At 34.4% G+C, this 20,926-nt stretch overlaps 1 protein-coding gene across 2 annotated transcripts in view; it reads left to right on the forward strand.

Moving 5' to 3' along the window:
* Nucleotides 1-8,619, forward strand: part of KIF18A (kinesin family member 18A) — a gene marked incomplete at both ends in the record, with an annotated part of 69,061 nt that extends 60,442 nt beyond the window's left edge. For both annotated transcript variants that reach the window (XM_079708338.1, XM_079708339.1), the window contains 3 exons: nucleotides 360-467; nucleotides 6,149-6,258; nucleotides 8,537-8,619. In XM_079708338.1, coding sequence (XP_079564464.1) covers nucleotides 360-467; nucleotides 6,149-6,258; nucleotides 8,537-8,619 — 301 coding nt within the window. The remainder of the gene's footprint in view (nucleotides 1-359; nucleotides 468-6,148; nucleotides 6,259-8,536) is intronic.
* Between the last annotated feature and the right edge of the window lie 12,307 nt (nucleotides 8,620-20,926).

A 20,926-nucleotide genomic window follows, 5' to 3' on the forward strand; every position in this document is an offset into this window, starting at 1 on the left:
TGATGTTTAGCAAACCTCATCTCACTCTGAAATAGTCGTAAGTCTAAGGTATGGTTGACTGCATGTCATCCAAGCAAAAACATATCCTTCTCACTTAATATGTATATTCACAATGAATCTAAATATGGGAAGAATGATACCTTCACCTTTCTATGCTGTGGGAATGCAGAAATCTATCTATGGTTTTAAAAAGAGAAAAGAAAACCCCAGGCAATCAAGGGAAGTTTATAGTATTGAATAATGTTTTCCTTTATGTATTAAGACAAAATGATGTTCTAATTATGGAAGTGTATGCCCCCTTTTTTATCCATAGTACAAATCAAAATTACTCTTTTTATTTTTCGTTATTTAATATACAGGCTTGCCCCTTCTTCATTCTCAACTAAACATTCTCTGCCTATATCAAGCATAGTACCATCCTACATGGCAATGACTGCTGCTGCCAAAAGGAAACGGAAACTAACAAGGTACATTTAAACATAAACTGGTTCAGGCTTTATACTTATATAAGATCATCTTTATACTTTGTTTCCTACAGCTCTTTTTATTTCTTGTAATTAGACCGTCAATTCACATTTAAGCATACGTATAGTAAACTGCTCTGAATGCAGCACTAGTTTTATTTATTTATTTATTTATTTATTTATTTTTAATTTATTTATTTTTGGCTGCACTGGGTCTTTGTTACTGTGTGCGGGCTTATGCTGCTCTTCTTTGCAGTGCGCGGGCTTCTCATTGCAGTGACTTCTCTTGCTGCGGAGTATGGGATCTAGGTGCACAGGCTTCAGGAGTTGTGGCACACTGGCTCAGTAGTCATGGCTCATGGGTTCTAGAGTGCAGGCTCAGTAGATGTGGTGCACGGGCTTAGTTGCTCCGTGGCATGTGGGATCTTCCCGGACCAGGGCTCAAACCCGTGTCGCCTGCATTGGCAGGCTGATTCTTAGCCACTGCGCCACCAGGGCAGTCCCAGCACTAGTTTTATATTATCAAAAGGAGATCTTGATAAAGCCCAAATATTTCACTTGATATTTGTATAAAGTATTCCATATTTCAGATTATTAAAAATAAATTTAAGAGTCTTCTGGCCTTCAAAAAGGTCATTTAATTTTAAGTTTTCTTCTGTTGACAATTTTTACTCATTTGGTATTTCTCCCTTCAGACATTACTGAATTTCTTCAGTCCTAAAATTATATTATTTTAATGGATTTTGATATATGACTAAAATGTGATGAGTGAATAGACTTCTGTTTCTGGCTATGACATTGTAGCTTGTATCACACAAAGCTTTCCATCAGGAACAATTATAAAAGCTGATAAAATTCAACAGCTGCTTGAAGGCACTCGGGAACAACCAACACAGCCAGGACTTGAGGGCCTAAGATCCCAGAGGAAAGGAAAACAAGTTGTGGCGAACGAGACCTTCTCTGCCTCTTTTTTCCATTTAGCATTTGCCAGTTCGTGGCATCAAATATAGAGGTCAAGCAAAAAATGGAAGCCTATAGCTATCAACATCTCACTGAGCTAGGGAAACAAAATCTATGTAGCTTTTGCCCTCAAGGTATTGGCCAATTTCTAAACTCTGTGGAATAAGAGGCCACAAAACCAACTAAAAGTGGCTGCCAAGAAGCTAAAGTAATAAGCAGAGTTTTGACCTTCTCATGGGACCGGGACACTAAAATGGTTGTTTGGGATCATCATGGAGAAAAGACCCTGTTAAATGCCCAGGGTTTTATTTGAAATCTTTGAAGGCCTATGCTTTAGTTAGGAGTAGGGCAAACTGGAAATAGACTGGTTCTTGAAAGCCTGAAACAGACCTTTGACCAGTTCAATCCCTTTTTGGATCAAGGTGATCTATCTCTATTCTGCCTACTTGCCAGAAGAAAATTAAATCATCTCTGAAGAATATACCACCTCCAGCCTCTACAGTTTTTCATATGCAGTGTTTAACACTTAAGCAATAGTTACCAAGAATGCCGGGAAACAGGATGAAATGACTGAAAATCAAGAGAAAAAAACAAATTAGAGAAGCAGTGATACAGATATTGAGATTATCAGATAGGGACTTTAAAATTTTAATTGTGATTAAGTTCAATAAAATAGATGATACTTTCCCAGAGAACTGGATTCTATTAAAATGAATCAAATGGATATTCTAGAACTGAAAAATAGAATATACTGAAATTGCAAACTCAAATCAGTTTAACAGATTACGCATGGCAGAAGAAAGTTTAGTGAACTGTAAGATAGGTTAATAGAAAAATATTCAAACCAATTGCAAAAGTATAAAAAGAAAAATATAGAGAAGAGCAAAAAGAGGCATATGGGACACAATTAAAAAGGTCTAGCCTATGTGTATTTTGAGTCCCAGAAAGAAGTGAGAAAAAGAATGGGAAAAAACAGTATTTGAGAAGATGCTGGCTAATAATTTTCCAAAACTGACCAAAGTAGGCAAATCACAGGTTTGAGAAGCAATGCAAACTGCAAGCAGCATTAATACAAAGAGAAACATACCTAGGTACATAGCAGTAAAACAGCTAAAAATTAAAGACAAGGAAAAAAGTCTTAAATATATTGAGTTATATGACATGAAGCCCATTATATAGTCTTTATATCCTGTAACATAGAATGCAATGACAAGATACAGTGAATGGTTAAATTGTAAAATGGATTTGACTTGCTTTACCTCTTTTTCTTTAACGTGATTATGGAGAGAAGAGCATACGATCTTAAGATAACTCTTTTTTAAGTTTCGTATATTCCACCATGGATGTGTTATCATCCGGGCTAGTGCTAACAAATTTGCAAACAGCCTATTTGTTTGTGCCACATAGAGTATCATCTCATAGTTGCATTTAGCATCTGTCCAAAGTACCAGCAGAGTCTTGAAATGTTTATGTTTAAAATTCATGGGTTGATTTTTCCTGAATGTCTCTGACTATCCATGACATTTACAGTTTTGTATTTTGCTGTGTCACAAATTTGAATTGTACCATTAGTCGTATATGGGAATCAGTCACTTAGCCTAGCTAACCACCATCATCTGTTTTATCCATCTTGTCACTAATTTTCATTTTGTGAGTCATGTTACTCTTTTCTTTAATTAATGCTGGGGACTTTTCTTGTTCTTCACTGGTAACATGCTCTGCTGTTGTAACTAAGATGTAGCAAAAGTTTTTTGCTTCTTAGCAAAAGCTAAGAATAACTTTTAAATGTAAACATAGTCATTATCAAAACCAAATGATTTTTCAAGAAATGTCCTGGTATGTAAATTGTGTATTTGGAGTGGGTTTAGATGAGTTAAAGGGCTTCCGAAATAATATTAAAGGACAACTAAAGAAAGTAAGATTTCTCATAGCCTATTAATTGCTCTGTTACATTCCCTCTGGTACCAATAATTAGATCCTGCCATTAACTAAGGTTAAAAGAGATTAATGCTAGAAATGTACATAATTACTTTTTAAAAGAATCTTCCTTTCCCCCAATTAAATCTACATGAGCTTGAGAGTAATGGACTCTGGTATTTTCCACTTAACAGCTTTATGTACATATTTAGGTGTGTGTATATTTTGTTATGGTTTTTAAAAATGAGGAACAGCTCCATGTATATAATTACTTTTTTCTTTTTTATCAGTTTTTCTCTCAAAAGAAAAAAAAATAAATTAGCATCTAGAAGCACTGGATATTCCAGAAACCTACCAGACTGAATTTTTTAGTAACTACTGAAATTGAGAATATCAGATGTGTAATCATTTCAATTTATATAATGACTGTAACAGACTATTTTAACTAAATGCATCAATTTACCAAATATATATGTAAATTTTTTCTTATAAATTATATTTATTAATTTGGGGTTTTGTTTGCTTTGTGTCTGTTTCGTTGGTTGGTTTTTTGTTTGTTCCACAGTCTTTCTTGGCACTCAAAAGTGGTCTCACACCTACATACATTTTTGGTTTATTTTGAAAAATGTCTATGATTCCAACTAGAAATTATCTCCACTGAAAGAATATGAGATGCATTATGTTTATCAAGCAAATATATTATACCTATGTAAGGGAACAAAAGACTAATCTTAACTTTTATTAATAGTTATGGAAATACATTTGGCATACAACTAGAAGATTCTGTAGGTTTCTTCTCAAAACAGTCTTTAAAATAATTTGAATTTGTACCCATACCAATTTTAGGTCTTTTTATTTTGTGATCTAATATAAATCTAACAAATTTATAACAAATGTTAAATATTTTATTAGTTGACTATGTTACCTAAATCCTAAAAATGTTTGAGTGTGTTTTACTTATATATAAATACATAACTTATTTGATTAGGCTTTGATTTCATTCCTAGAAATGTGAGTTTTATTCAAATAGATTTACTCAAAACCCCGATTTTCAAATAAAAATAATCTGTGAGTGAAAACAAAGGTCTTAGAACTAACCAAAGTGAAGAATCATACCATAAAATAATAAAGAAAACCTTAAGATATACTGCAGGGAAAACAACCCTCATCGAAAGTAACCAGTGACATTGATCTTTACACTTGAAGACATTAAAATCACCAAATGACCCAAAAAGAATTTTTGCCTTAGACAGCTGATATATATATATATATATATATATATATATATATATCAAATATATATATATATTTGATATATATATATATTTGATATATATATATATATATATATATATATAATCAAAACTGTGTGTTTTAGTATCCAAAATAGATTTATAGTAACTTAGTTTATTTTGCACCATTTGTGAATAGAAAATTTCTACAACTGAATTTGTTTACTTTCATAACACAAGTACTTCTCTGTAACCATTTTGGGAAGATATTTGCATTCTTGAGCAGAGCTGGCAAAATCATCATTATGAACACCATAATCATTTCTCTTACAGGCTCTAGAAAATTTAGATACATAGGTTGACTTATTTTTCCCAGCATTCACTGTGCTTATACCCATTTTTCTTTGCTAACATATTAAATTGCCATTTCTGACTAGTTTCAATGAGCATATAACCCATATTCTCCTGTTCCACAAACATAAACCCACATCACTTTACCACAGGTTTAGGATTGCCAGAACAAGTTGTTGCCATAAAGGGAAGCCTCCAATTGTTAATCCAACTGACAAGCAAATTAATATCAATTTGTAAAATGGTATATAATATCTTGACTAGCCAGAAATTTCCTAAAATTAGCTTATTTGAATCAGTGTGGAAAGGGATGTTCATCTGCCACTTTGACCTCCAACCCTACCTGCTAAAACTTGATCCTCTGTAGGACTGGGAAGGGTTGGATTGCTATTTTTCAGGACCCAGATCAATCTCATCTCATCCACAAAATCTTCCATTTTTCTTTCTTCTTCTAAACTCAGGAACCTGCGGCTTCTTGTAGTTTGAAAACGTGTGGTGCTGTTTTTTAACTCTGCCTTGTATTATTTTGTGTATTTGTCCTATTTTTCCCCCATCCCACCATATATCTATTATGTAAGTTTTCAGCACATGGGTTGTTTGTGCCTTACTCACTTGTATATCCTGTGACATGAGGCCACAATAGGTGTTCAGTAATATGTCAACTCAAATTGAGTTAGAAATTTGACCCATTAATAACATGAGAGTGATGTAAATTTTTGAAGACAAAACAAATGAAAATAGGTCATTCTTTTAATTTCACTTTCTATAATTGCAATAATCAGAGAGAGATTCTCATTCTATTACCATGCTTTGATTTAAAAACAAGGTTTGCAAACAATCTCACCTGTTCATATTCCCCAGATTAGGGATTTTGTAATCTGAGATTAGTTTTTCACCTCTTGCAATGTGCTCCTTATCTCTACACTTTGAATAACAGTGCTTGCATGCAGTCCAGCACAGCACCCTGAAATGTTCTGTTAAAGAATTGTGACATACACCTCTACTCATAATCTCCAATTTGAATAAACGTCATTAAAATCACACACTGCTAAACTTCCCTATGAGCCAAAAATTTATTTAGTATCTCCAATTACTTCTATGGGATTTTACAACTTAATATTTTAGTATTTCACTTTTTCTTTAATCATTATTGAATGTAGAATATGTATTTGAACTTAGAGATACAAAAAAAGACTTTACTAAAATACAACTTTTCCCTTGAAGCCCTACATCAAATACCTCACTAAGTGCTGAGGTAAATTCTGGATCTGCCAAGCGTGTTCACCAAGATAATTCAAGTGTTAAGCACGTCCAAGAAAACAGACCAACAATGGGTATGTCTCAGCTCTCATTCTGATATTTAATAACATGATTAACTAACATATGTATAGTACTTTACATATTTTTACAGTGTTTTCATGAGAGTCTCCTTTTATGTACTCATCACCTTTATTATTGTACATAGTGAGTGTGGTTATCCCTGTTATAGATAAGGAAACTTAAGACGCAAAATAGAAAACATGCTCACCCAAGATCACAGAGATATTTCATGATGGAGCCAGAACCCAAAACTGGATCTCCTAACTCTATATTCTGTACCCTTTTTGTTATCCATACTGCCTCGTATTGCAGAAGAGTGGGTAAATAATTTAACTAATAATTGAAATAATTAACTATGTTATTTACTAGGTTAGTGATTAAGTATATTTTACAGATAAACTATATATCCACTTGAAATTTTTCTCTTAGCCTCTTATTTTTAATAATTTGGCCTCTGATTCATTTGTACAATTATTGTGAGGTTCCATTCTATACCTAGTTACAAGCATATTTTAACTCCAATTAGCAAGTTGAAAAAAAATGCTGATGGTGGTGATTACATCCTCTCAATTGCATATGGAGGTGACATGAGTCCATGGTAAGGAAACATCTTCAGTGAAACTAGAGGTATATAGCACCCACCAATTTCTAGGCCTTTGTGTCCAGACCTATGTTTCTCTGACACTGTAGTTCCTAAGACTTCAATCAGGAAGTATTTATTTACTATGCAGTCACTATGTGCTAGGTTCTGTGATGAATATAAAGATCATTAAGACCCAGTTTTGTTCTTCTCTAAAGGAACTTATAATTATAGCACTTGGAATTTAAAGGGGTTTCATGAGATAACGAGTATGTCTAAGAATAACATGAAAACTATTATTAATTTTTTCTGTCAATTCTTTTTCATTAGAGTAATATAAAATTTCTCAATAGCTTTGCCAAGCGGCATTGATAAATCCTTACTTCTTGTGGTGCCCAGTGGCAGTTGTTTACCTTAAGCTCAGTAGAAATGTCTTTCGTGCAGATTTAAAAATTAAGCAATGAAGTCCTGAAAAGAAGAATTTACTATGATTATTTGGTTCAACATGCCATATTTAATAATGCTTAACATTGTGTATATGCAGTTGTTGTAGATATGTACTGTCCCATTGGTCTTCTGAAAAAGTTCTCCAGGAAGTCATAATCCTGCAACCAAATAATAAATTTATGATAATTCTCAAATAATAGAGACTTAGGTTTCCTAATATGCTTATTTTCTAAGAATAGTATAAAATGCATCAAATATCTTATATGTAAAGAGAGATGAATAATCTATAGAGAAAACAGTAGGAGAGAATACTAAACTACAGTACTTGCCAAAGAGGAAAGATTATGTCTTGTTAAGGATAATGGAGCACTTAGAAAAAGGTATTAGTTTAAGGGAAGATAATGGTTTATGTACATTAGGATATCCAAGTGAAAATGGCCAAATACACATCAGGAATTACTAGAAAAGTAAAAGAGAACTGGGGCTGCCTTCCTTAGAATGTATTCAACTGACTCCAACTAACAGTGTACAAATTAAAAAGAAAAAAATAAGGAACATTAGTGGGAAAGAAGGAAACTCTGTTTACTGAGCATTTAGAGAAATAAGAAATAGTGTCAAGAGAATATGTGCCCCTAAAACTAAAACCTAATGTGATCAAGAAAATGGATAAGAGATTAGACAGACCCATAAAGAAGTCAGTGGCCCCCTTTTGTAACAACACTTTGTTGAGTAGAGAATCATTGTGAACACTGAAGAAGAACCAGAAGAGTGGACATATGTAGATGGAACACATTTTAGAGGTAGCTGTGAAAGGAAAAAGAGCTATGGGATCAGGATCAGCACGTTAAGAAGTACTGGACTCAAATGATACTTCTAAATTGGAAAAATTTGGAAGTTTGAAAGTCCTAGGGAAATAATCCAAAGAAGGAAAAACAAAAATTGATGATGCACAAAAGAAAGGGAGCAATGTTCACAGAAGTAGTCTTTCCTTAGTTCAAGAACAGAAGTAAATGTGGTAGTTTATTCACTGACTTCACTCAATAGCTTTGGGGCAGGGGAAGGGGTGTACGTACATGCGCACTAAAAGTTCAGTTTACAATGTGGAGAAATGAATTTCTTCTTTAAAACCAAGGATATTAATGTTTCTTTGTTGGTGTTCTGTTTTAAATCAGGTTAATTAACAGCTGTGAAGTTTAACGAATGATGAAAATTCTTTTTGAATGATACTTTTACCATATTTATATATCTTTTTATTTCTTCTCTAGAATATAAAAGAAACATCCATAAAGTAAAGCCAACCATGGTTAGAAAATTTGGAAGAAGTATTTCAAAAGGAAATCTAAGATAAGTCTCTTCAAAATCAAGGGACATGAAATTGACAAGTCAGCTTTTAAAAGGGTTTGTTGCCAGTACCCTTTCAGAAACTTCTTAAAAATCTTTGAAAGAAGACCATCTTAAAAGCTAGGTTTACCCAAATACCTTCAGCAAGCAGAAAATGAAATTCCATCTGTTTTGTTCTTTTGTATTCTAAGCAAATGTAAAATTTCAACAGAAAACGTGTGTTTTAAGTTTCTAAAATATTTGCTACCCTTTAAAATTCCTAAGTCAGTATGGTGGCAACTCAGTTTTACTATGCTACAAGTTGATTAGGACATTTTAGAAAATAGTATACTTAAATTATCTTTACTGTTTTTTAAAAATAAGGAGAATTTAGGAGTGATAAAATTATAACCCAGGATTTATTTGGTCTTTTCTTTCCAAAAATACCTTGATGTACAAATGTACATATATGTGCCCATAAAGTTGTTGTAAATATTATTTAAGTAGTCTTCATGAATAAAATACTAATATTGTTTCTCACTACTAGATATATTAAAGATGTAGATTTTATAGTGCTTGCTTTTCTGTCTCGTGACTACCCCTTACACACCTTAAACTATTATTTTTTTTTTAAATGTTAATTTTGTATATTTGTATTTCAGATTAGCTCAAGATATGTGGCACTGGAACCAAACCTGAAAATAATCCATAGGTTCCTTAATGATAATGAGAAGATGTTTTAATCATTTTCTCTGCTATAGGAAGTACATGGAGCTGCAACTTAATCTTATGTCCTTGTTCACCTGCTTTGTTTGGCTTGTTTATCTTCTGAATACAACAAGTATTTGGTTAAATGAACTTCTAATTTCATATGGCCTAGGACCTGTCCCATCAAAGCAAACAACCATTTAACAACCAGTTGCAAATTTTAGACCTTTCTGTTATTAGTCATGTTTTTCAAATCAAAATCTAGTTGAGAGAGTATGAGATGGAATAATGATCTTTGAAGTTCCTTCCAGCTGTGACACTCATAATTCCATATTCATAAAAGTATACCTAGGATCTGCTGTAGGGAGAACAACCATAGACAATTTTTGTTTTCCTTTTGCCATTAGGCCTTTGGTTGTGTCGCCTATTTATCAGCTACATTAGCGTCTCTATTATTCCTTTCCATCTATTTTAGGTAATTATATGTTTCAAAAGAAATCTTTTTACCACATACTGATGAATGGCTAGCTAGCAGGATGGTGACCCTACCTCGTGGTCCACCTCACACCATAAGACGTGAGTGATTTTCTTATATTGTCATTTTTATCAGCTAGGGATTTCACCTTCTGTAAAAGTTACTAACAACGCCTTTGCAATGCAACCACATTAAGGGGAAATTAGAGAGAATAAATAGTAATGAATGTGGGAAAGGAAAACTGGAATATATGAATAAGGAAAAAATTCATGCATTTAAACTAAAACAAGGTGCTATTTAATAACTCACTAGGAAAACAAATTTTAAATGAACTTATGTAGAAAATAGACCAATCATAAATATATGGCTAAATGAATTTTCACAAAGTGAACAAACCCACTAACCAGCCCTCAGATCAAGGAATAGAGAATTATCAGAATTCTAGAAGCCTCTCTTGTATCCTACCTCCCTCTAAGGGTGACCACTATCCCAGCACCATAGATTGATTTTTAACTAAAATAATTTATCTTTATTTTTGTTAAAAAAACAATATGTTATTCCAAAAAGAACTGTAAACAATAAAAATGTGCTTCCTCCTCCCCCCCACCTCACTACCAATATCATTCCCAGTTGTAACCACTGCTAATAGTTTAGGTACCCTGCCCAGTCATTTATTTTATTCATATACAAACCTATATACTTGGTTTTTTATAAAGTATCATACTATTTGGTTTGCAATTTGTTTTTTTATTCTCATTTGAAAGCAGTGTGGGCATCTTTGTAAAATTTTTAAGTGTGAACTTTATAAATATTGCTACCACAGATTGATTGCTCTTAGTGACAGGTGACAACAAATAATTTTCATGAGGCAAATCAAAGATCAGAGAGAAAACCTAGACGATGCTGTCTCTTCTGACTAACGCTGTACACCTTTTGTGAGAACATTTTGGAGTATCCACTAGAACTTGTATATCATGATGTCCAAAGTATAGTCCACAGAACATGGCTCACCTGGATACTCTCTGCCAAGGAAAGGGTTCCGTGTCAAAGAAGAGTGGGGATGGCAACCTGCCAGGACGTGGACCGTGCACACTGACAGTATAAGCCCCTGAAGTCTTGCAGTCAGAATCCTACTTGGTTTAACCCAGTGACTCCCAAATTCCTTTGAAACATTGAGCTCTTAAAAAAAAACGTTTAATGGAAGATAGTACAATGAACCCTCATATAATCATAATACTGAGTCCAATTACCAAATTTTTCCACATTTGTCTGGAATATCCCTTTTTTCCCTTGTTTTTCTTCCTTTGCTGGAGTGTTTTAAAGCACTCCAGATACCGCTTCATTTCATCACTGTACACTTGTTTATGAGTCTGAAAATATGGCCATATTCTTATTTAATACAAAAAAGAATGCATCCTTTTATTAAAGCACTCCTGGTGATATCCCTAAGAACATCCTTTGAACAATGTTCTGGATTAATAATGGCTATATATACAATGGAATATTACTCAGCCATAAAAAGAAATGAAATTGAGTTATTTGTAGTTATTTGTAGTGAGGTGGATGGACCTAGAGTCTGTCATACAGAGTGAAGTAAGTCAGAAAGAGAAAAACAAATACTGTATGCTAACACATATATATGGAATCTAAGAAAAAAAAAGGTCATGAAGAGCCTGGGGGCAAGACGGGAATGAAGACACAGACCTACTAGAGAATGGACTTGAGAATATGGGGAGGGGGAAGGGTAAGCTGTGACGGAGTGAGAGAGTGTCATGGACACTACCAAACGTAAAATAGATAGCTGGTGGGAAGCAGCCGCATAGCGCAGGGAGATCAACTTGTGCCTTGTGACCACCTAGAGGGGTGGGATAGGAAGGGTGGGAGGGAGACGCAAGAGGGAAGAGATAGGGGAACATATGTATATGTATAGCTGATTCACTTTGTTATAAGGCAGAAACTGACACACCATTGTAAAGTAATTATAGTCCAATAAAGATGTTATTGGACATTGTAAAGATGTTAAAAAAAATCAACAGAGGATTAGAGAATAGAATAGAGTTATGATGGTAGGGGTTTAACTCAAGAGAGTTATGTGCCAGTTTGGAGCAACCACTTTCCACACACTAATGCTAACTCCACCAGTCTTTCTCTTTCACTTTTACTAAATTTAAGACTTACTTAAAACAAAGTTTGGTTTTTGTAGAATAACATATTAAAAAGTAAGTTTTTATTATGCTTTCCTACTTTTGTAAATTAGTGGGAGTACTTGTTCTTATGTGCCTGGATATTGTATTAACTTTGTTTACATGCCAAAAGGTAGGTACAGTACACACCAGGTATGATGAATGACAGTTAGCTCTGCTATAACAGGGCATATGTGTTCCTAAAAATCACTGAACTATGCCTAATTGTGCAATGAAACCACAGGGCTTATGGGGCAAATGGGGTTAGGGGCACAACACTCAAAAGCTTTGTCATTGGCACAGTAAAAGAAAGACCGAAACCTAATATAAACAGCCCCGTTTTACATGTGAAGCATTAATAAATGCATAAATACTACTCTAATTATGGCACTTTGCCTTGAAAATGAAGTTTGCTCATGGAAGCGGGTGTAGGAGAGTTGCAGCATGTGGGTTAAAATGAAATGATGACAGGCCAGCTGGTGATCTGAATCAGGTAGAAATTTGTAACACCAGATATGGATGGCTGTGGCACATTGTTCCTGAGAGTTGTGTGTGTTTTGTGCACACCTCCATGGCTTGGTTCACCTACGTGCAGTTTTCTGTGTTCACCTAATGTTTCATTTGGATGAAATCTCTCATAAACAAATGCAAAATGCACATTATGCTCAAATTGTTCCCTGATATAATAAATGGTGTTGGAGCAAAATCATGTTTTCAAATTAGTTATAGCAGAACTAACTATAAATATTGAATTTTTGCTTAATAATCTAAAAATGGATTAGTATTCATAAAAAATGTATTTTATTTTAAATTATCCTTTGGTTCTTTCACATTTGAATAACTTGGATATCTAAGATAACTGCTCAATTAGAGCTTTGGTATTAGTGGAGATGCAAGTTCTAGAATCAGATCAGACATTTTAACCTTGCCTTGAGAGAGACTTCCAGTCACAGGCCTTATATAGTGTCCCATCATTTGTGAAGGAGCCATCAGTCAATAGCTCTTAATAATAATCTTACTTTTGGGGGCTCTTATCATGTGATAATCGCTTTAAATGCATTTTTCATTTATTCCTCACCACAAGCCTTTAAAGTAGATGTTACAGACTCACAGTCCCTCATTTACAATTCTAAAAATTCACAAATTTTGAAAATCAGAAGTTTTTTGTTTTCGTAATTTTTGGCCATAAAATCTTACGTCCACTAATGTGAGACTATTGATGGTCTTTATTTATCCCATCTAGTATGAACATTTAAAGTTCATACTAAGAAAGTTCATACTGCAGAAATATTAATGTCTGATTATGAGGTGTTGCCTCAGACCCCATAGGTGTTGTTATATAAGTACACCATGTATATTATATTGCTTTTCTTAAACAAAATATTTTGCATTTCCAATCTCCTAGCCACAGTTATTTCACATGATGTTTTATAGACAAAATGTATTTATTCTTCTACTTAGAAAAGAAGAAGATGACACTTAGAAAAGTTACTTTGCCAAAGATCACAGTAGCAGAGTTGGGACTTGGAACTCAGCTTGGTACAAAAGAGTTGCTGTTATCCCTAGTTGATACACTGCCTTCATCTACAGTGGGGCTAATACTCTGCATAGATAGATAGATAGATAGATAGATAGATAGATAGATAGATAGATAAACTATACAAAAAGCATCTGCCACAGAAAACAAATTCCCCTCGATAGATAGATAGATAACTATACAAAAAGCATCTGCCACAGAAAACAAATTCCCCTCCCATGGTTATCTGTGATTTGGTAGAAAGATTTATTCAATGCATTTTATAGTTATAATTAACTTATGTTTAGCTCGTATTGTTTATATCAAAAACAATTTAAAGTATTATTAGTAAAATATTAGTAGCAGTCTTTAATATCACTGAAGGCATTCACAAATCCTATGGATTGATTTTTCAAGGACAATTTTCTGTGTCTTTTGCAATCAAAATATCACATAGTATTGTTGCATATTCACAACTTGCTCATAAGTTGTTGACAACTACTCAAGATATATTATAAAATCACTGATTTATATTCTGAATGTTTTTGCATTAAAACTCTATAATCAAAGTCTGAAAACACAACTTGGACACTAAGACAAAATACAACCTTGTGTTTCAGGAATCAGCACAGGACAATTGTTTGTGAAATGTATATGTAGAGTACTAAGTTCTTCCTCTCCTGTAACTTCCCCCAAAAGGCAGTAGTTGACAGATAGTCCATACTTCTCAGAGTGAACATCATTTAAGAAACCACTCAAACTTTGCAAATGGCAGATACTGCATAAAAGCCACTGTAGGGATTAGTCTATCAAAAAGTTGTCAGGAAGGGTTAGTTCTGAGATATTTCTGTCATGTGTGTGTATCTAAAGCAGACGTAAGACAAAATAAGCCAGAAGCCATAATAAAAAAAAAATTAAGAATGAAAAAGTAGTTTATTCTCATACTTTCAAACAGATGGAAGGTGAAAGATGTATGTTTGGTATAATTAAGAAGATTAGTGACATGAGAGGAAAACAGTTCTGTGATCACAACTTTGGACAAAAATACTGTCCTCAGCCTCATTTCTCATCCCTGCAGAATATTCTTATTCTCTACAAGCCACCTCTCAAATATAAAATGTTGGGAATCCTTTTTAATACCACCATCCTCTGCACACATTCCTTTCCCATTCTCCCTTCATGTGGCTGTTTCAGAATCACATGGGTTTTTTTTAATTATTATTCCCTACTGTTCTTCCTAATAACAATTATTAATATTGGTTAACTCCCACCCCAAATCTCAGTCAGTTCAAAGTGCTACCTGAAAATGTTCCAAGTGCATTGCTCCCCTGAATTCTTCATATCAGGTAAAAAAATATTAATCTATTTAAACTAAGCCTGAAAGATCATCACCTGACTGTTCTTACTATATGTTCTCCTCTCTGCCTGCTTCCTTTGCTTTCTCCAAATAAATCTACCTTCATTCCACCTCCCTATTCAATTTCAAGTCAGCTGAACCAGTGACTCCCCAGTTAGCTCTGCCCCTACCGTTTGAAGAGAATCTACTCACTGAAAATACATCCCCAGCAGCCAACAACTTTTTTACTGTCTTGTGCTACAGAGCACCACCTAAAATGCCCCCAACTGAGAAAAAAGTCCCTAGCTACCACTGAGCTTAATAGATAACTACAAGTGGCGTTTTTGCCTGTAAAACATATTTTCCAAGTTTCAGTGTGTGTTTTTAAATATTGGCATCAATGTTAGAGGGCCTCTATTTTTTTTTCCAAAACTTCAACTTAAGCTATTTCAGCTATCATCATTTTACCTATAAAATTTGGTTCTCTGATTTAAAGACCAAAGTGAATTTCTAACTTTTCGTTATCAACTTCACTTGCGTTGCAGTGTTGTTGAGATTCATTTTGCCACACATCTTGGAACCATATTTCTTGTAGGTCTTTAGTTAATTACCAAATTTTGTTCATTCTTACTAGCCTTTACTTTTCTTCCCTGAAACACATATAATTTAAACCTGTAACCTCTCTTCATTATACTATATAATTATTCAAATGTTTTGCAAGTTAGATTATCAGTATTTATACATGTCCACAGAGTCGTCATTCTGACATTTTAGTAATATAGCAGACATTTGTTTTGCCTGGTCCACCTAATCTGAGTTTGATGAGACAGTCTCACTTTTTCTTTGGGAAACCACTCTTCCTCAGTGAGTTCCTAATGGACTAGCTCTGCACACACACACACACACACACACACACACACATACACACATTCCCCCAGCCCATCATGACCACTCAGTGTAGTCCATCTTCCTGATAACAACAATTGGTTCCAAGAGGACATCTGATCCAAAATTCAGAGTTTTCCCAGTCTTCTTTGATAAGTGGTTCTGGGAGAACTGGACAGCTATATGTAAAATAATAAGATAAGAACATTCTCTAACACCATATACAAAAATAAACTCAAAAGGCATTAAAGACCTAAATGTAAGACCAGATACTGTAAAACTCCTAGAGGAAAACATAGAATACTCTTTGACATAAATCGTAGCAGTATTTTTTGGACCCATCTCCTAAAGCAAAGGAAATAAAAGCAAAAATAAACAAATGGGACCTAATTAAACTTGAAAGCTTTTGCACTGCAAAGGAAAACCATTGATGAAAGGAAAATACAACCTACTGAATGGGAGAAAATATTTGCAGATGACATGACCAACAAGGGATTAATATCCAACATATATAAACAGTTCATACAACTCAACATCAAAAAAACAAACAATCTGATTAAAAAATGGGCAGAACTGAATAGACATTTTTCTAAAGAGGAAATGGAGAAGGCCAAAAGGCACATGAGAAGATGCTCAACATCACTAATCATCAGAGAAATGCAAATCAGAACCACAATGAGGTATCACCACACACTTGTCAGAATGGCTGTCATCAAAAAAGAACACAAATAACAAATGTTGGCGAGGATGTGGAGAAAAAGGAACCCTCATACACTGTTGGTGGGAATGTAAATTGGTGCAGCCACTGTGGAAAACAGTATCGAGGTTTCTCAAAAAACTACAAATAGAACTACCATATGACCCAGCAATTCCACCTCTGGGTATATATCTGAAAAAAACAACATTACTTTGAAAAGATACATGCACGCCAATGTTCACAGCAGCATTATTTACAATTGCCACGATAAGGAGGCAACCTAAGTATCCATCAACAGATGAATGGATTAAGATGATGTGGTATACATATACAATAGAATACTACTCAGCCATAGAAAAGAATGAAATTTTTGCCATTTCCAGCAACATGGATGGTCTTGGAGGGCATTATGCTAAGTAAAGTAAGTCAGACAGAGAAAGACAAATACTGTAGAATTTTTATTTGTATGTGGAATCTGAAAAATACAACAAACTAGTGAATATAACAAAAAAGAAGCAGACTCACAAACAGAACAAACTAGTGGTTACCAGTGGGGATGAGGAAGGGATGGGAGAGTAGGAGGTACAAACTATTGGGTGTTAAGATACAGTACAAGGATGTTCTGTACAACACGGGGAATATAGCCAGTATTTTGTAATAATTCTATATAGAGTGTAACCTTTAAAAATTGTATAAAAATTTTAAAAAAGAAATTCAGAGTCTTCCCTATGAATGGTAGAGAATTTGTTTCCTTCCTGGGTTACAAGGAATTAGGATCAGCTAAGCTTAGATCTCTGACATCTTCCCCAGCTTCATGGAGAAAGCTGTCTGCAGAATGAAGTCAACACAGAAAAGTAAGCAGAGCTGAGAAAAGGAGAAAGAGAGAAAGCTCCTAATGACACCTCTTGAGCTCCTTAATCCAGGTTTGCCTAAAACTAGGTAGATTCAACCCCTGTACTACCCAATTCCATAAACCAGTGTATTTTCTTTTTCACTTATACCACTTTTTCTTTTTTTTCCTCTTTATTTTGAGATATAGATTCACATGAAGTTGCAAATATAGTACAGAGAGGTTCTGTGTACTTTTCACCCAGTGTTTCCCCAATTGTTCTTACATCACTATAGCACAATATCAAGCCAAGAAATGGGCATTGGTACAATATGTGTGCACAGTTCTATGCCATTTCATCATGTGTGCTTTTTTATCTAGCCATCGCTGCAATTGAGATACAGGACTATTCTATCACCACAAAGACCTCCCTGGTGTTACCTATTTCTAGTCAAATCCACCCATCCACCTGCCATCCCTCACCCTTGGCAATCACTAATCTGTCCTCCATCTCTATTATTTTGAGAATGTTATATAAATGGAATAATACAGTATATGACCATTTGAGATTGACTTTTCTCACTCAGCTTAATGTCCTTGAATTCATCCAAGTTGATACATGTATCAATAATTCATTCCTTTTTATTCCTTTTTTATTTGGTATCCCATGATGTGGATATACCATAATTTGTTTAACTGTTCACTTCTTGAAGAACATTTTGGTTGTTTCCATTTAGGGGCTGTCACAAATAAAACCTCTATAAACATTCACATACAGGTTTTTTGTGTGTGAGCCACTTTTAATTGATATTCTGTCATTTGCAACTGAAAACGTTTTGAATAATACAACCAGAAAAATGACAGAAGAGAGTAGGAAGAAAAATTTTCTCTGTCTTTACATATTCCTTCATTTGCTCATAAAATAGAAACTTCATCCAACATTTACTCTCTCTGAGAGGAAATAGAGAAACTCTTTCTCCACGTTCTTATTTTTTCTCCCCTAAGAGAAGTGACCTATCTAATCTGGGATAGTAAAATCCCAACATCCATTGTTCCACATTGTTTTACTGGTCTGGATTAAAGTGTAGAATGGTACTACTCTACTTCATGTAGAGCCTGGCCTCTTGCTACATTCTCTTGCCTTCTCGTGGCCTGTGTTTTCTCATATTTTAGTTCCACGCAGTAAACAGCCAGGGTCAGGACACAAGCCAAGAGCCTCACTCTCCTCTCAGCCTTTTCTTTCTTCCTCATTTGCATTCAAAGAGCATTGGGTAAGCCATGTTCCTTCATGGGGTTGACTGGATAAGAATTCCAAGATCTGAACTTGGAGAGAAGTAGTGAAAAGCTCTATACTCTTAGTACTCCCATCCGGATCTCATATCTACTTCTCAGTTGGTTTTGAACCCAGAGGAGAAGAGATGTGAGGGATTAGTTTTTCCCAAACTCCCAATGTAAAATGCTTATTTGTACTATACGACTTCTCAAAGATATGGCCACATTTAAGTTCTTTCCATTATTAACCTGAAATTTCTTTTTTATTATAGCAGAGTGATCACTTAAACTCTAATATGTTCATGTTCGCTCTATCCCTTCTTTCCTCCTTTCATATACATATAAATATACACCAAAACTTCACACATGGTCCTCTGAATTTCTGAATTAGATCACTCCCCATGCACAGGTGACCCATAACTACATTATTCAATTCCATCTATCCTCAAGTTTCCATCCCCATTTCAAACACACTTACTCACCTTTATTAGAATGATCAGTGCTGCCACATTTTTTACATTGTTATCATTACTGAAATGTACAATTTTTACATTCCTGTTCTTTACCTGTTTATCTCATAGAATTCCATTAACTTTCCCTCATAAACATCCTTCCATCTTTTCCAAAAGAAAAAAAGCCAAGTATTAGCATCAACAGAGCTTGCATTTCTCTGTCTGGCCATCACTGGCACAAGAGCAGCAAAGCCAGAGGGGGATATAAGATGTCAAAAAGAGATATGCATGCTGGGAAAAGGTAGAACATCCATCAGTAATTCTAGTAACATAGGCCTATATATTTTGGGCATCTTTCATGTGGATTTTTCCAAAATCAGTGTTTAACTCCAAGCTAATGCATCTGCCAAACTCATTTCTTTTGCTGTTAATTGGGTAAAGCCATCCTGAAACTTTCCCACTAGAATATAAATCATTCAAGCAGTTGGGTGCTTACACTACTGAAGGCCCAAAGTCCATGATTCTAGCTCTTGCTTTCAGAGTCTATAGTGAGAGAGGCCTCCCTCTTGCTTACCTTTTCTGTTTTGAAGCAGTGACCAAGCTTATTAGCTCTTTGTGGTACCCAGCCAGTCAAAGGTATTATCTTAAATAATAATACTTTAAATACTTGGATGATCTTGACTCTTGAAGAAATGTACTGTTGCTATTCTCCATTTCATGGAAAGTTTAAAGACAAGCCTTAAGAATTAATTGAACTAGACAAACCTTGCAGGTGAATTTTAGTGCTTCTTTTTGACCAACACAATACTTTTTGATTCCTGTAACAATGATTTTCCCTAGGAGACTGCTTCCTTATGACTGTAAGTTTAATTTTGTAGGAGGTATAGTGTAATGAACTTTTGGTTTTATTTAGTAGTCATCATAACTCCCTAGATCGACTCATTCTCCCTCCCAAAAAAAGAAATAATGGATAACGATTCGTGATATTAAGCATCTTTTGTAGGTATTGGGTAAGTTTCATCATCTTTCTTTCCCACTATTGAAAGTTAATTTTTAACTAAGGGTGGTGGGAAGTGATGGCTGTCAGAATTAGTTGGAACTCATTTCAAAATTCTCCATCTGTCAGTAGTTCAGCATCATTGCTCATAGTCCCAAGATGATACAGTTGACTGCAGAGAAATGGCATCTCCAGGTGAAATCCATTTACAAAAGTAAACTAATTTCCAGCAATGACCTTAATGACCATTAGAGAGAGTTCCTCATTAACCAAAAGCAAGCTGCGAAGGGAAGATGAATGCAATCATTCACTTGGCATGCACCAGACATGAAAATTTTCTAGTTTTTTTCCCAATTCATTTAATGCTCATTTAGAAATATGCACCCAAAAGGACTTGATATTTCATTCTTGTATAAACTGTAAACACATCACAGTGGTATTTGGATATCTTACAGACCTTGTCTGTAAACAGAAGTTGCTTCAAGGCATATTCCAGATACTTACTGGTACAAAATTTTAGATGCTTAACAAGTTCTTCAAATGTATGGCAATAATTTTTAACATTTGGATAATAAAAGCACATTTGGTACAATGAAAAATGTTATAGTTGTTCACTTTTTAGTGACCATCACAAAAGCTATGTATAGAACACATTTGCAAGATAAATCCTGAATTGTAGGTAGTTTCATGATACCTTGAAACATATCTATATCTGAAATATATTTAAATAAAAATTCAAGATTCTAGATCCTATCATATTATCTAATGCCAGATGGAAATAAACATAATATTGCACAATTTAGCATGACTCAGCAATGCAAGTGGCTTGGATTTAGAATATTTTTCAATTAGAAGTGTCATTAGAAAGAAAAATGCTAGGGTTGGGGAAGGAAGAAAACCTATTCCTGAATAAACAATTCTTCAGACTACTATATTGATGAGGTCAGTTGTAGCATTAGCAGACATGTAGCAAAAAAGGATCTTT

The sequence above is a fragment of the Hyperoodon ampullatus genome, assembly GCF_949752795.1.
Source record: "Hyperoodon ampullatus genome assembly, chromosome: 7".
NCBI lineage: Eukaryota > Metazoa > Chordata > Mammalia > Artiodactyla > Ziphiidae > Hyperoodon > Hyperoodon ampullatus.